We start from the raw sequence: 15,214 nt of genomic DNA, 5'->3' as shown, positions 1-15,214 counted from the left end.
GAAGCGGTTTCCCCCGGTATCTGCCCAGTGCTGGTATTTAACCAGTGTTACTCCGAGCTGCGGTGCCGTTCGGGGTGTTATTCCGGGCTTTTGATCATCACTATTTATAGATCCGGGCTTCGTACGTTTCGCCGTCGGCGCGCAACAAGTCGCTCATATACGCTGCCAAAAACAGAAGGACACGAGAGGATTTAGGAGGGAAAGGGAAGACTTTATACCCCGTGTCCGCTTCTCTCCTTCTTTCTCCTCGGAGCTACACCCTCGGTCCTCCACCCCCTGGAAGAGGAGGAACCGCGGCCGGGACCCGGACAGGGAGGAGAGTTCAGGAAAGGACGGGGCTGGGGTCCGAGGACCAGGCCTCCCGGCGCACCGCCTCCCCGGGGCTGGGATTTACTTGGACTTCACCGGATTTTGGGACGTGTTTTCCAGCACTGCGTGGGCGCTCTGCAAGAGAAAAAAAAAATAAAAATAAAAATGGGAGGGGGGAAGGAAACTATTGGACGCGTGTGCGTTGAGGAGATAAGGACCATGCGAGCAGTTTGAAATTTGCCCCGAGCAAAAAAGCAAAAAAAAAAAGCAAAAACACATGTTAACAGGTCATAAGGTAGAGATATATATATATATTTATATATATACATATATAAGCAACGCACGGACCGATCCGTCTGTGCCTGCTCTGCGCAAACAAGCTGTTTCACGAGGCAGAAAGAGAACAACCTATATCTGCTTGTTCGGCCAAGTGCCTTTCCTCATACAAGAGATTTGTCAAGAAAAGGGCTGGTGCATTGGTGTGCAGGCAATTAGCATATATAACTTAACAGTCTTAAAGAAGGAAAACGAAATATACAACGTGTGCTATGCACAGGATGAATTAAAGGCTACGGCAGGGGCTTAGTGGCAGCTTGGTCGCTAGGATTGGCTGTAGGTATTAATATAAATATAGTAATTAGCAATACAATCATAGGCAATACTAACCGGGGGGAAAGGCACTGAATCAAGCTGTGTGGCAGACCAGCCCGTCCAGCAGCATCTCCCGTCCCGGCGACAGGAGACGCTCCGGAGGGAGCGCGGGTGGAATGTGAGTGCAGACGTCACGCCGGGCTCGGATCATGAACCGCTTAAGAACCTGGAACAAACCCATTCATGTGAGTGAGCGTGCCCGCCGCCTCATACGCAGAGGAGACGTCTGTGCCTTTCACGCACGATCCACGCGTTGTGATTATTCCCGCACACACAGACACGCACACCTTTTGCTCTCCCCCGCCTCCCTGCGCACTCTGCCAGATGTGCGCACAGGGCGCACACGTATCCCGTCTAATTGACCGAGCTTCATTTTTCCATCGGCGTGACAATCTCGTTACCCAGTCAACATGGCCACTCTGCAGCATCACCGGCAGCTTCTCATGCATGGCACGGAGGTGAGCTGCGACTCGAGCTCCGACGGCCCTGTGACCGTGCGCATTGCCAATATTGCACAGCCCCGCCGTCACCAGGAGCCCTTGAAGAGGAAGGACAGCGGGGGAGGCGGAGGGGAGACGGGGCGTGCGGTGACCAAAGTGAACCCTGACCTCCATAAATACAGCATCTCCTCCAGCTGCAGCTCTGGGGAGTCCGGGGTGAGACCCTCACTGATGACCGCCCTGCGGGGCCCGAGACGGCTGCCGCCGCTGTTTGAGCGCTCTGCCGCCCAGTGCTGGGACCCCAAGTTTGACTCCTCCATATTGGAAGAGGCGTGCCGAGAGAGACGCTTCCCCCAGACCCAGCGGCGGTTCCGCTATGTCCTCTTCTACCTAGCGGTGGTGTCCGCCCTTTGGGGGACGTACTTCGGGGTAAACAGTGGTCGCTGTGATCCTGTGACTTACCTCCCCCCCACCGCCGCCTTTCTTCTGCTCCTCCTCCTCCTTTTTGTCTTCACCTTTACCCACTCGTACACACGCCTATACAATCGGGCCTCCTTGCTCCTGATAGCAGTCACTTTCACCATCACCCTTGCCCCTCAGATCCAGACTGCTGGATACTCTGACCTGGAGGGGGCTGATGGTGGTGGGAACACCTCTTATCTCTCCCCCAGCACTGTGGCCTCTTCCCTGGCCCCATGTATGTCGCCTGTGGGAACCTTTTCCTTGTGTGTCGAGGTTCTTTTGCTGCTATACAGTGTCCTCCATGTCCGCCTGTATGTCTCAGTGCTGCTGGGGCTCCTGTACTCTGTGCTGTTTGAGGCCTTAGGATGGTTTCCGCTGCTCCAGAGGAAGTACGATGGCGCCGACTCTGGTTCGGACTGGGAAACCCTATGCTGGCTGGTTCCGGCCAAAGCTCTGCTCCACCTGTGCGCCCATGTCATCGGTTTCCACCTGTTCATCATGTCAGAGGTGCGATCTCGTAGCACCTTCCTCAAAGTGGGGCAGGCCATCATGCACGGCAAGGACCTGGAAGTGGAGAAAGCCCTGAAAGAGCGCATGATCCACTCAGTGATGCCCCGTCGTGTCGCTGATGAGCTAATGAAGCAGGGCGATGATGAGGGTGCCGGTGGGGAGAACTCCGGCAAGCGCTACTCTGCCGGGGCCTGCTCTGCTTCGGCTGTGTCAGTGGGAGGTGGAGGGGGCGGCATGGCTCCAGGGGCCATCACTTCCAGCCCCAAGAACCACCACCATCATCACAAGCGCAAAAAAACCTCCATCCCTCGTGGCCAGATCATCTTCCGTCCGTTCAACATGAAACGCATGGAGCCTGTCAGCATCCTCTTTGCCGACATCGTTGGCTTCACTAAAATGTCCGCCAACAAGTCGGCGCATGCCCTGGTGGGCCTCCTCAACGACCTGTTTGGCCGTTTTGACCGGCTGTGTGAGCTGACCTGCTGCGAAAAGATCAGCACATTGGGGGACTGCTACTACTGTGTGGCAGGTTGCCCCGAGCCCCGACCGGACCATGCCTACTGCTGCGTGGAGATGGGCCTGGGCATGATCCAGGCCATTGAGCAGTTTTGCAAGGAGACGTGTGAGACCGTGGACATGCGTGTGGGTGTCCACACGGGCACGGTACTGTGCGGCATCCTGGGAATGAAACGCTTCAAGTTTGACGTGTGGTCCAACGACGTAAACCTGGCCAACCTAATGGAGCAGCTAGGAGTAGCAGGCAAGGTGCACCTGTCGGAAGCCACTGCCCGTTTTCTGGACGACCGCTACCAGAGGGAGGACGGAAGGGTGGCAGAGAGGGCAGGACCGAGTGTGATGGAGAAACTTAAAGGTAAGATGCCAAAAGATTGACAGCTTCCTCTTAGTACAGTAAGATATAACTGTTTTCAAACACACAGACTTAAGGTGTTAGTGGTTGACTTTTCTTCTATTTCAAGAGCTGGATGATATATTTAAATCACAACAAACTGAACACCAGTCAAGTTGTATTTTTAACTCGGCAACAGCTTTACATGTAGTTCAACAACACAGCGGAACAAAAGAGAGTAAGTAGACAAATGTGAGACAATCAAAAGATTATGTTTCAGTCAGGATGTCAAACACAGCAGAATATTGAAGCCCACATTGTCCATACAAGTAAAACTTAGCAGTGGGTGATTAGAGTTGTCCTGGGTCACGGCATGAATGCACAGACCGCACCAAAGTATGTTATCTGACCAGCTAGTCCTGTTAACGACTGCCTGGCAACATTAGATGACGATCTCGCTTGAGTGAGATCAACAGATTGGGGAAGGAGAAGGCAGAGTGTTTTAAAATCGGCCAGTGGTTCTCTGATTCAAGAGGTTTATTCGTCACATACATATACATCCTTTCATACATATATGCAGTGAAATGTAATAATTGTAATTGTTTGAGTAGTAGTTGTTTGACTCTGCAGTCAAACAATAATGTGAGACATGGCCAAGAATTGATGAATTAAATTTTGAAAAGACTACGACCCTTGTTTTGCCAATCATAAACCCAATAAAACCATCTCAGTAGCTTTATTTTGAAAGGAGTAGCTCTTCAATAGCATTAAAAAAAAGTTTGTCTATAACTTCCCACATTTTAAGATCGGACCCGCAGCTGCAATAAAAAGTACTTTGATGCAGAGGGATGAGAGCAGATCAGAGGGTACGTAGTGCAGAGATACCTATACTATGCGCTTGCATGCCACACAGGGGCTGACAGCACTTTATTTTACACTGTAAGGTGTCTTGGAAGATGAGGCAGAAGCCTCTGGAGAACGCTAACTGCCATGGTTGCGTCTTGTGGCAGTGGGATTTGGAAAATGTGACTGAGTTGTTCTTAGCAAAGCCAACACAAGAGTCCCTGTTCCAATGTATCGGGCGATCCGTGCAGGTTTCCTTACGTTCGGACGGGCTTTGGCACATATCTCTTTGACTGTGTTTGTCCCTCACTGTTGCGGTCGGCTGGAGTGTTTGCGCCGGAGATAGGGGCCGATAAAGGCAGGGCACATACGCCCACGCCACATTACGACAGGTTGCAGGGTAACCGAGAGGTCGTGAGGAGGGAGGGGAAAGAAAAAAGCTGATTTAAGAAGAAAAGTGACAAAGGATTAAGACCGGTTCATCAGGAGGGCAGAATTATAGAATTGGCCAAAAAAATTTGGTCAGATTTATAAATGGAGGTTCTCTGAGTGGTGGGTGACATTTGACAGAAGGTTAAAGAGAAAGCACAATACCACGTAAATGAGGTTTATTCATGTTGAAACGGAATACGTTGAAGTCTGGTAGATTTTGTATTGGTGGTGTTAAGGGATGGACCGCTACTGCTCTTCATAACCGATACCAATGAATCTTAAACTTTTAAGTGTCAACCAAGTACCCCTCCTATCCATTACTTTTTAGATTGGAGTCATTGGAATGTACTGATTGCCTTATAATACTTTTTTCCCCTTTAGAGTCCTCTACTACCGTTTCTGTGAGTCATAAAAGCAATACATCGTGACTGTTTTCCTTAACATCTGATGTGCTTGACATGGTCCTCCTTTGGTATTGGGAATTTTGTGCTGGGGATATTCCCCAATAGGCGTCATCCATTTCATCGCGTTATCAGATCCCTGTTTGTGTAAAAGCACACAGGGACAAGTGTACACTCACGGTGGGGCGCTTCCATTTTGTACAAAGGGATGGCGCGGGTGAAGGGAATGCAATCTGCCTGTATGGTGGACACTCAATGCTCCTCTAAGTTTTATTTGCGCTTGGAGTTTAGAACTCAGTGACCTCCTCCAGATCTCCAATGGCTTAGTTCAAAGGTCACGATATACATTATATATTTTCGGATAAGGTGTGTTTTATGCAGTTATGTTTGTTGGTATTTGTTAATAGGTAGCTTATGATAACAATACATGATGATAAGGAATGACACACTGGCACATTGAGCTTGGACCTTGCCTGTGTGTGTGTGTGTGTGTGTGTGTGTGTGTGTGTGTGTGTGTGTGTGTGTGTGTGTGTGTGTGTGTGTGTGTGTGTGTGTGTGTGTGTGTGTGTGTGTGTGTGTGTGTGTGTGTGTGTGTGCCACAGGACGTACTGTGTAACAGGACTACCAGTGATAATCTCTCCACCAGGGAATTCCTCGTGGGTCATCTTTAATCTTGGTTCCCCAGTGAATAGAGGCTGTTTGTGGTACTGTCAGCCTATGGGGGGTGGGAGAGTTGAGTCAATAAAATGTGTCACTGGGCCCCTGTGGCCTCATGGCTGTGTGTTTGTGTGTTTGTGTGTGTGTGTGTGTGTGTGTGTGTGTGTGTGTGAGAGAGAGATTTGTATTGTTTTGTACCAGTTTTGTACCTGTGTGTAGCCATCGCTTGTTCAGCGATGGCTACACGCAGTCTTATTGAGAGAGAACTACAGAGATATCCCTCCCTTCCTCCTCGGTGTCACCTGTCAGCCCGCTGAGGTGCCTGTGGTCTCTGCTGTCGTTGAGTAACATGGTTTTATGGCTGTGTGATTTGGCTCTGTCTGCCTGTGTGACTCATGGCTCAGCTTAAGATCCCCTGCTGTGGCCTGCTGATCCGTCTCTCCATCTATATATTTGTCCATTTATTTATTCAGCTCACTATCTATCCATCTAACTATATTCATCTAACTATATATCCATCTGACTATATATGGAAATGTCTGATTATCTATACTGTATATCTATCCATTCGACTGTCTATCTACTTACCTCTCTGTCTATCATCATGTCCTTTTTCCACTTCAGCTCAAAGAGGTCGTAATGTCAGTTTCCAAAACCATTAAAAAGCCACAGGTACATGATATTTATACATATACAGGCGGGACATGAAGTATCCCATTGAAAATGTGAAGCACTCGTCTGCCTCCCCTCCGTCCCTCCTCAAGCCCTTCAAGCCTTCCTACCGTTCAGTTAGCTCTCCCCATCCCTCCATCCCTTGGCTCGACGGTGCATGTCTCTCTCACCGTCTCTGCCTCGCTCTCTCTACCCCCGTTCCCCATCTGTTTGCACTCTTGCCCATTCTCCTCCTCTCCCTCACGGTTTGCAATACGCCAACACACTTGTATTTCACTGCAGGTGGTGAGGGCTGCCGTTTTTTCGTGCCCTGGGTGTTTTATTTTTTATTTTTTAGTTGGTCTTAATATCCTGTCTGCGTCTGCTGTGTTAATGCCTTTTTAGGCTCCGCTCGGCGAGCACTGCTCCTCGGGGGGAAACCGGGTCGCAGAGTTCTCAGGATATTAATGTGTTGTTTGTGTTTGTTGTTGTTGTTGTTGTTGTCGGTATGCATGTGTGCGGCAGGCGTGCATTGCGTCATTGCGGCTTTCCCTCGCGTGTCACAATGTATGTCTATGTTACATTGTGACATGTAACATAGACATACATTGTTTATCGCTGCGTCTGTGAGCGTGAATTACATGTGAATTACACATCACATTTAGGCGTGTTCTGATTGGTGCGTTCACACATGTCTCAATCAGGGCACACCGATGTTGTTTTGTTTGCCCACACAAGGTCTGGACCTTGAACTAATGTTCCTTTGGTATCATACACCGAGACCTCAGCGGTTCGCTCACATGTGTGTGTGCGCGTGTACTTGTGCATGTCGGTGTGCACCATCGTGGGACGTCAGAGGCTCCAGACAGGTTAGCGCTGGGTTAACTCAAACATGTCATCTAAATATGCAGCGGGGAAACGGAAGAGACATCTAAACCATAACCAGGCCACAGCATCACGCAGACAGGTGTGTGTGTGTGTGTGTGTGTGTGTGTGTGTGTGTGTGTGTGTGTGTGTGTGTGTGTGTGTGTGTGTGTGTGTGTGTGTGTGTGTGTGTGTGTGTGTGTGTGTGTCATCCCACTCAGGGTGTCTCTCCATCCACCCAAAGGCTCCAGCCCTCCGATGACCCTGACTTGGAATAAGAGACTGAATGTGTATTACCGGAACTACTTCTAATACTACACAATGTACACAGTTTGTAAAACTGGAGGATATTTGCCTTTCTCATTCCTTCAACTTTTGTTTTTATTTTTATTATTATTATTTTTTAAACCTTCTGACTGAAGATAGTATTTATGGATCCGTGGGGGGAAACGCAAGTGTAAGACCAGCTGCAGATGACGGAACAGGTCAAAAAATAGATAAATACATAAATGGATCAATTAATAAAAATTTAATTTGGGCCCTTGGCTCTCGAAGACCACGTACTACATATGGAGAGAATGCCCACACATATGGAGGATATATATGCACACATAGCAATCCCCACTTACAGTATATACTCTTATAAACACACGGTGTATCTGCACAATCTACAATGCATTTCAACATGGCAGTGGAAAAAACATTGCATATTGAAAGTGAAAACTAAAAACTCATTACTGTCTGTTAATGAGTCATAGCGCTGTCCCTAAACAGAGTGCTGTATGCCCTCTGCCCCGATACCGCGATAAGCATCCCAGAGAGCATTAATGTAAATAAGTGATGGCCTGGTGAGTGTCAGTTTTGACGCCGCCCCGCGCCCTCGCCCTGCGCTGGACGAAATAAATCAGTGAAAGCTGCAGCCGCTCGCTACCTCGTCTTCTGGAAGCAGCCTAATGACGTTAGGCCGCTGTGGGGCTGCTGCGACCGGCTGCCAAACGCACGCTTTTAACTGCACCCGAAACGCTCCCTGTAGCACACGGACACGCTTTCCTCAGGGTTTTGTTGAGATTACCAAGGGACCAACCTTTCTTTTTTTTTTTTTTTTCAGCGTGGAGTTGTTATCAGGCCGGGTAGAGATCTCTGAGCCTTAGAATCTGGATCCACTTTGTCAACACCTGTACAACTGATAGCTATCCAAGTGTGGGTTGTCGTGTTTTTCCTAAAATCAAGAGGGATATTTTTGGTTTTATCCATGTTTACAAAGACAGGCTGTGAATGTCAGAATATTTTTTTGTCTAATGTCTCAATATCAATAATAACATGTTTTGGGGGATGCTTTCTTAAGATTTTTACACCCAAGAAATACGTTCATTAAAACCATCGTTATTAACGTGGATATAATGACCAAGCAGGTAGAGGCATTGATAAGAACAGTCAATGAAGTGTGTGTGAGCATCTGAAACACACACACACACACACACACACACACACACACACACACACACACACACACACACACGCACACGCACACTCACGGTAGACAAGCACGGCTGTTCCAAACAACTGAGCCATTGAGTTTATTTAATGGAATCTTCATACAATAATGATCAACTCCCAAGTGCCTGTCATTCCACTCTCTCTCTATCTCTCTCGCTCTTTCTTATATATATATATATACATACACAGTATATCTCTCTGCCTGTGCCATGTCTTGTTTTTCATGTTTGTGCTGCTCTTTAACGTGTGTGTGTGTGTGTGTGTGTGTGTGTGTGTGTGTGTGTGTGTGTGTGTGTGTGTGTGTGTGTGTGTGTGTGTGTGTGTGTGTGTGTGTGTGTGTGTGTGTGTGTGTGTGTGTGTGTGTGTGTGTGTACGCCTGCATAGGCCTTTGTATAAAGTAGACAAGAGGGCACTCCTCGCCTGGAGGGCCCCCACGACCCAACATGGTGTTGTTTAGCCCCGGTCGACACGTCCTTGATTGGTTTAACAGGACTGCTTTTTAGCGCCAGGGTCAAAGGTTAACTGTAACCTCGATGCCTGGCTTTCCTTGTAGGGAGTGTGTGTGTGTGTGTCTCTCTCTCTCTCTTCTGGTTCGTCGTCTTCAGGGTCATTTAGAGACGTGTCGTCAGTTGTTTGTTTGAGACGATCGGATCCTCACAAGGTCAGTCCAAACTAGTGTGAGAGAAGACAATGTCAGGTTGGTTTGATGTTATCTCAAGTCTCTGTCCTCCGGCGTGTGGGATCCCTGTGGTTGCCGTCCTGATAAATCCTACAGTTTCAAGTTCAAAGATCAAGAGGTTATTTGTCACATACATATATATACAGTCATACATATATGCAGTGAAATCTCATGACACCTGGTGATTATGCACAATAAGCTCTACAAGCTCTAAAAATACTAAAAATATTAAAATGAGCGTAACCGGCACGAGGCGCTTGCGCAGGCGGCTACAAGGGGCGGAGCCCAATCGGGATTCTGGGTTCTATAATTACAGTGGGGGAAATAATTATTTGATCCCTCACTAATTTTTTTAAGTTTGCCCACTGACAAAGAAATGAACGGTCTATAATTTTAGTGGTAATTTTTGGTGGGTTTATTATAACAGTGATAGACAGAATATCAAAAAGAAAATCCAGAAAATCACATTAAATTAAAGATAGAAATTATTTTGCATTTCATTGAGTGAAATAAGTATATGATCCCCTATCAAAACATGACTTAGTACTTGGTGGAGAAACCCTTGTTGGCAAGTACAGAGGTCAGATTCTTGTAGTTGATTTCCAGGTTTGCACACATCTCAGGAGGAATTTTGGACCACTCCTGTTTGCAGATCCTCTCCGATTCTTTAAGGTTTCGAGGCTGTCGCTTGGCAACTCCAAGCTTCAGCTCCCGCCACAGATTTTCTATAGGATTAAGGTCCAGAGACTGGCCAGGCCGCTCCATGACCTTAATGTGCTTCTTCTTGAGCCACTCCTTTGTTGCCTTGGCTGTATGTTTTGGGTCATTGTCGTGCTGGGAGACCCATCCACCGCCCATTTTTAGTGTCACGGTACATGGCCCCATCCGTCTTTCCCTCGATGAGGTGAAGTCGACCTGTTCTCTTAGCAGAGAAACACCCCCAAGGCATAATGCTTCCACCTCCGTGCTTGACGGTGGGGATGGTGTTCTTGGGGTCGTAGTCAGAATTCCTCTTCCTCCAAACACGGCGAGTCGCATTGATACCAAAGAGTTTGATTTTGGTCTCATCTGACCACATCATCTTCTCCCAAGCGTTCTCTGAATCATTCAGATGTTCATTGGCAAACTTCAGACAGGCCTGTACATGTCCCTTCTTGAGCAGGGGGACCTCACGGGCGCTGCAGGATTTTAATCCATTACGGCATAGTGTGTTACCAATGGTTTTCTTGGTGACTGTGGTCCCAGCTGCCTCGAGATCATTAACAAGCTCCCCCTGTGTAGTTCTGGGCTGATCCCTCACCTTTCTCATGATCACTGATACCCCACGAGGTGAGATCTTGCGTGGAGCCCCAGACCGAGGGAGATTGACGGTCGTTTTGTATTTCTTCCATCTTCGAATAATCACGCCAACGGTTGTCTCCTTCTCACCCAGCTTCTTGCCAGTGGTCTTGTAGCCTTTCCGGCCTTGTGCAGGTCTACAATCTTGTCCCTGATGTCCTTAGACAGCTCTTTGGTCTTGCCCATGATGGAGAGGTTGGAGTCTGATTGATTGATTCTGGGGACAGGTGTCTTTTATACAGGTAACAAGTTGAGATTAGGAGTACTTTGTTAAAGCGAGAGGACTAATCTGTGGGGGTCAGAATTCTTTATGCTTGGTAGGGGATCAAATACTTATTTCACTCAATGAAATGCAAAATAATTTCTATCTTTTATTTAATGTGATTTTCTGGATTTTCTTTTTGATATTCTGTCTCTCACTGTTATAATAAACCCACCAAAAATTACCACTAAAATTATAGACCGTTCATTTCTTTGTCAGTGGGCAAACTTACAAAATCACTGAGGGATCAAATAATTATTTACCCCATTGTATATAATACAATGAATTGTCTGTGTAGAAATTCTGGCTTGTCACAAAGCTCCAAATGGCTCAGATTATACATCTACATCGCAACCAACTAATAGTGGAAAATGGCTGTTTGTGTAAATAAACAAACAAACAAACAAACAAATAAATAAATAAATATATATATATATATATATATATATATATATATATATATATATATATATATATATATATATATATATATATATATATATATACACACGTGTGTGTGTGTGTGTGTGGTCTTTTAAATGTGTGATGCTGTCTTTTGAAAGTATTTGGTGCTTCCCCGCATGGACGTAGAGCCGCTGGCCGTGGAGAAGAGTTGAGCTGAAGCTGTGAAGGTGGGAACAGCCCGAGGCAGCGTGTTTGATGATCCCTCCTTCTCACTTGGCGGCTCAGCTCTACCTTTTTTCACACGGACCTTCCACTCCGCCTCTCTCTATCCTCGGGCCCCCATTTTTATTTTTATCTTTTTAACTGACTATTTCAATTGGGGCTGCGGGATATTCACAAATTCAACAATCACTGTATTTTCTTGACCAACACCTCTTGTGTGTGTGTGTGTGTGTGTGTGTGTGTGTGTGTGTGTGTGTCCTCCCTCATTCATAGACTTCTATATGAATATTTATTTTCTTTCATTTTCAAAAGACAAAAGCTAAAATGAAACAAAGCTGCAGCTGAATCGTAATGACACCACTCGCTTTGTCCATTCAGAAACAACATTAAAGTGATAACGCTGTTCCAGAGAGAGAGAGAGAGAGACTTTTATTTAACACATGTGGTATCTGCTGATACCAGTGGCACAAGGAACTGTAAGGCAATTCAATGAACAAAGCAATACATATGAGTAATAATGATATAGTCATCTTAATACTATTAAACTTAAGAAAATGAAAGTAAAACAAATTAATGTATAAACCAAACAAAGTCCTAATTCACTACCTGGGGTCAAAGGTTGCAGACATTCCTGCCTCTCTTTTACACACCCACCCTCCTCCCCTATCTGTCGTTACTGATTGATCCCATTCTGTGTGTGTGTGTGTGTGTGTGTGTGTGTGTGTGTGTGTGTGTGGTTCCTGTTCCTGCACAGAAACCAGCTCGGAATTCTTCGGGCGACAGATTGACCTGACAGTGTGTCACCGGCAGCTGGTTGTTACTGGAACGTGTGTGTGTGTGTGCGGGTGACGCTGTTTTAAATAGCACAATGTACAACAGAAACAGCCCCAGCATTAGGGCCGTTGTGATCTTGAAGACTGTCATACAAATTGCGATGAAGAACAATTTATTTATTTAAGATGTATTTATTAATTTTGTGGTCATGAACATGGTAATTATACGTGTGTATGGCCAAAGACTCATTAATGGCATCGAAGAGTGGAATAGAAAAAAATGTAGTTAATTTTCCTCAGCCCGACTGATGGAAACTCACCCAATTCATTTATTTATTCGTTCATTTATTGCAACAATTCTCATTTCTATTTAAAACCCCCTTAAATTTTAACTGAACCATGTGATTGTCGAATCAGGCTGAAAAGACTGTGGTCTGCTGAAGTCATTGGGATCAGGTCATGATGTCATGATTATGCTCCTTTGTCCAGCATCAAGCATGTTCAAAAGGGTGTTTGCGGATGGTGTGTGGAGATGCAGACGCCGACTGTTTGGGTTTTAGCCTGGAGCATGGTGAAATTTCCTTCTTTTTTTGGAGTGTTCTAAAAAAAGCCAGAAGACTGGAATAGAACACGTCTTCTGACATTTAGGAAAAAGAATAGATGCGCATGAGTGAGAAAGAGTGCTGGGGAAGAGAAGCTGCATATTTTCTGGTAACAACCCTTTCTCAAGGATTTCCCACAGTCTAGTTTCAGGGGAGTGTGCGTGTGCGTGACTGCCTTGTGGGGACATTTTGAACCCATGTCACGCAGCATGACTGAATCACGCTGCGTGACGACCCATTTGACTCAGATGAAGCTGCGAGCGAACCACGCAGCCATGCACCGGTGGAACTGCTCACACACACGTCAGCCACGCAACCTGTATAGTGTGTGTGGGGACACAGTTTGGTTAACGGGCGACACCGTACGAGGGAAGAGGGAGAAAGAGGCGAGAGAGAGATCTGTGTTTCTTGCAAAGATGCTGCATGTGAGAGATCAACTGAGTCTGTGTCTGTGTCTGTGTCTGTGTCTGTGTCTGTGTCTGTGTCTGTGTGTGTGTGTGTGTGTGTGTGTGTGTGTGTGTGTGCGTGTGCGTGCGTGCGTGCGTGCGCGGGACAGGTAGTCCTTCCTCGTAACAGTGGACATTTGAGAGCATCACTCTTTCTGTTCACCCCGCATGCACACTTCGACCTAGAGGAGCGAGTCAGATCATCATTTCATTAAGATGAGACATAAAAGGAAGACAACAGGAATAAAATGAGCATCTAGATCAGGGGTCTCAAACCCAAACTATCTGGGGGCCCCTGGCCAGGGTGTCTCCTTGAAGGCGGCTGGAAAAAAAAAAATCTTTGTTATATTCTGTTTTAATATGTTGTATAATAATATGTATAATCCAAAAACACAATAGTGTAAAATTGCACGGAGTAATTAAACATTCTGATTTAAATAAGTAAATTAAAAATAAATTTTAAATTAATCCGAATAAATTTGCTGGCCAGATTTACCAATATATCATAAACGTTAAGCAGGCCGCATTTAATTGTCACACGGGCCAAGTGTGGCCCCTGGGCCTGTAGTTTGAGCCCCTATACTAGATAAACGGTTGGGATGAACAATGGGAGGATGGATGGAGGTACAGGGAAGTGGACGGACTGACAGATGGATCGATAGAAGGCCGGTTGCAGTGATTGCTTGATAATGGCCAGATTGGCTGCGTTGGATGGATGGAGACAGAGAGGTGGAAGGAGCTTTCATTCATCCCCCAGGGGCTGCACTGAGAGGCGGGGATGCAAGGAGGGAAGAGCGGAAAGTACAAACCAAGGAGGAAAGAAGGAAGGGAGAAGTAAGAAGGAAAGGATTTGGTTTACAAAGGAGAGGACGTCTCGGTATGTATTCCCTTTCGTCCTCGTCGTCTCTGACGAGGCTGACGAGAGGGTGGGAGGTCAGGAGGAAAGGAAAGAGGAGGAGGAGGGAGGGTGGGTGGTGGGTTGTCTCATCCCTGGGTTCCATCGCTTTTTCCAAATATGGAGGCATCTGCCTGGAGTGCTCCAAGACCGCCCGTTCTCAAGGCCAGGGTGGGGGTGGAGGGGTCACTTTGGGCAAGGGAGTGTGGGGGCGGTGGGGGGAGGGGGCATCCTTGAGGGGAGAGAGAGCGAGCGGAGAGAAAGTACTGTCGAGCACGGCACTGTACAACTTTCTGAAAATGAAACAGAAAGAGAGGCCGTCGGGGGGCGACGAGCGGCAGGATTTTAAAGTGGTAATACGTAAGATTATGCAAGCGCTCCTCTATGTGCTCTTTCCGTTGCCGGTGGCAGGGTCCGCCTCTCCTGGAAGGAATGCAAAGTGAGGGGACGCGTGCGGGGCGAAAGGCAGCCGCGGGGAGTTTGCTAAAGCACGTTGCGGGTCAGTATACTGTCGATATGGATGGTCGTTCCCAAAAAAGCCCAAGCACCCTCAGATGAAACAAAACAAAACATCCCCAACACCTCAAGTCACCGAGGGAAAAACAAAAAAGCTAATCGGTCCGTCGGAAGAAGGCGAACTCGAGCGCCTCAGAGCCAAACGTTGAAAAGAAAGGCTTTCGGTTTTGAGTGGGATTCTGGAACCCAAGCGGAAGTTAAAATGGAGGATCAGGCGACCCAGGTCTGTGACGGGCGCCGATCGCAGCCTCCTCCCTCGCTTCTCAGTGTTGCTCTGGATTCACACACTGGCCTCAGCTTCCTGTGGGTGGGACCGGGGGGGAGGCTCGTGACCCCTTGGGGTCGCGGGGGTGGAGGGTATTGATCTCGTTTGAAGCCACCCTGACGACAAAGGTCATGTGACAGGAAGTGTAGATTCTGGACCCTGGCCATCTTCTGGGGAACGGTGATTAATCTTCATTTTATTTAAGTTTATTAAAAAAAATTTTTTTTTTAAGTTTTTTTTTTTTTGA

The 15,214-nt window shown here is 47.0% G+C and overlaps 1 protein-coding gene across 1 annotated transcript in view; it reads left to right on the top strand.

The window, feature by feature from the left end:
* Nucleotides 1-443: 443 nt before the first annotated feature.
* The window catches only part of LOC307228987 (adenylate cyclase 9), a 38,215-nt gene continuing 23,444 nt past the window's right edge, over nucleotides 444-15,214 (top strand). Inside the window, exon 1 of the mRNA XM_079998857.1 lies at nucleotides 444-3,243. Coding sequence (XP_079854983.1) covers nucleotides 1,371-3,243 — 1,873 coding nt within the window. The 5' untranslated portion in view covers nucleotides 444-1,370. The remainder of the gene's footprint in view (nucleotides 3,244-15,214) is intronic.

The sequence above is a fragment of the Zeus faber genome, assembly GCF_960531495.2.
Source record: "Zeus faber genome assembly, chromosome: 4".
In the NCBI taxonomy this organism is placed as follows: Eukaryota; Metazoa; Chordata; class Actinopteri; order Zeiformes; family Zeidae; genus Zeus; species Zeus faber.
The sequence above is the reverse complement of the archived record's forward strand: the minus strand, read 5'-3'. Positions and strand labels throughout refer to the sequence as shown.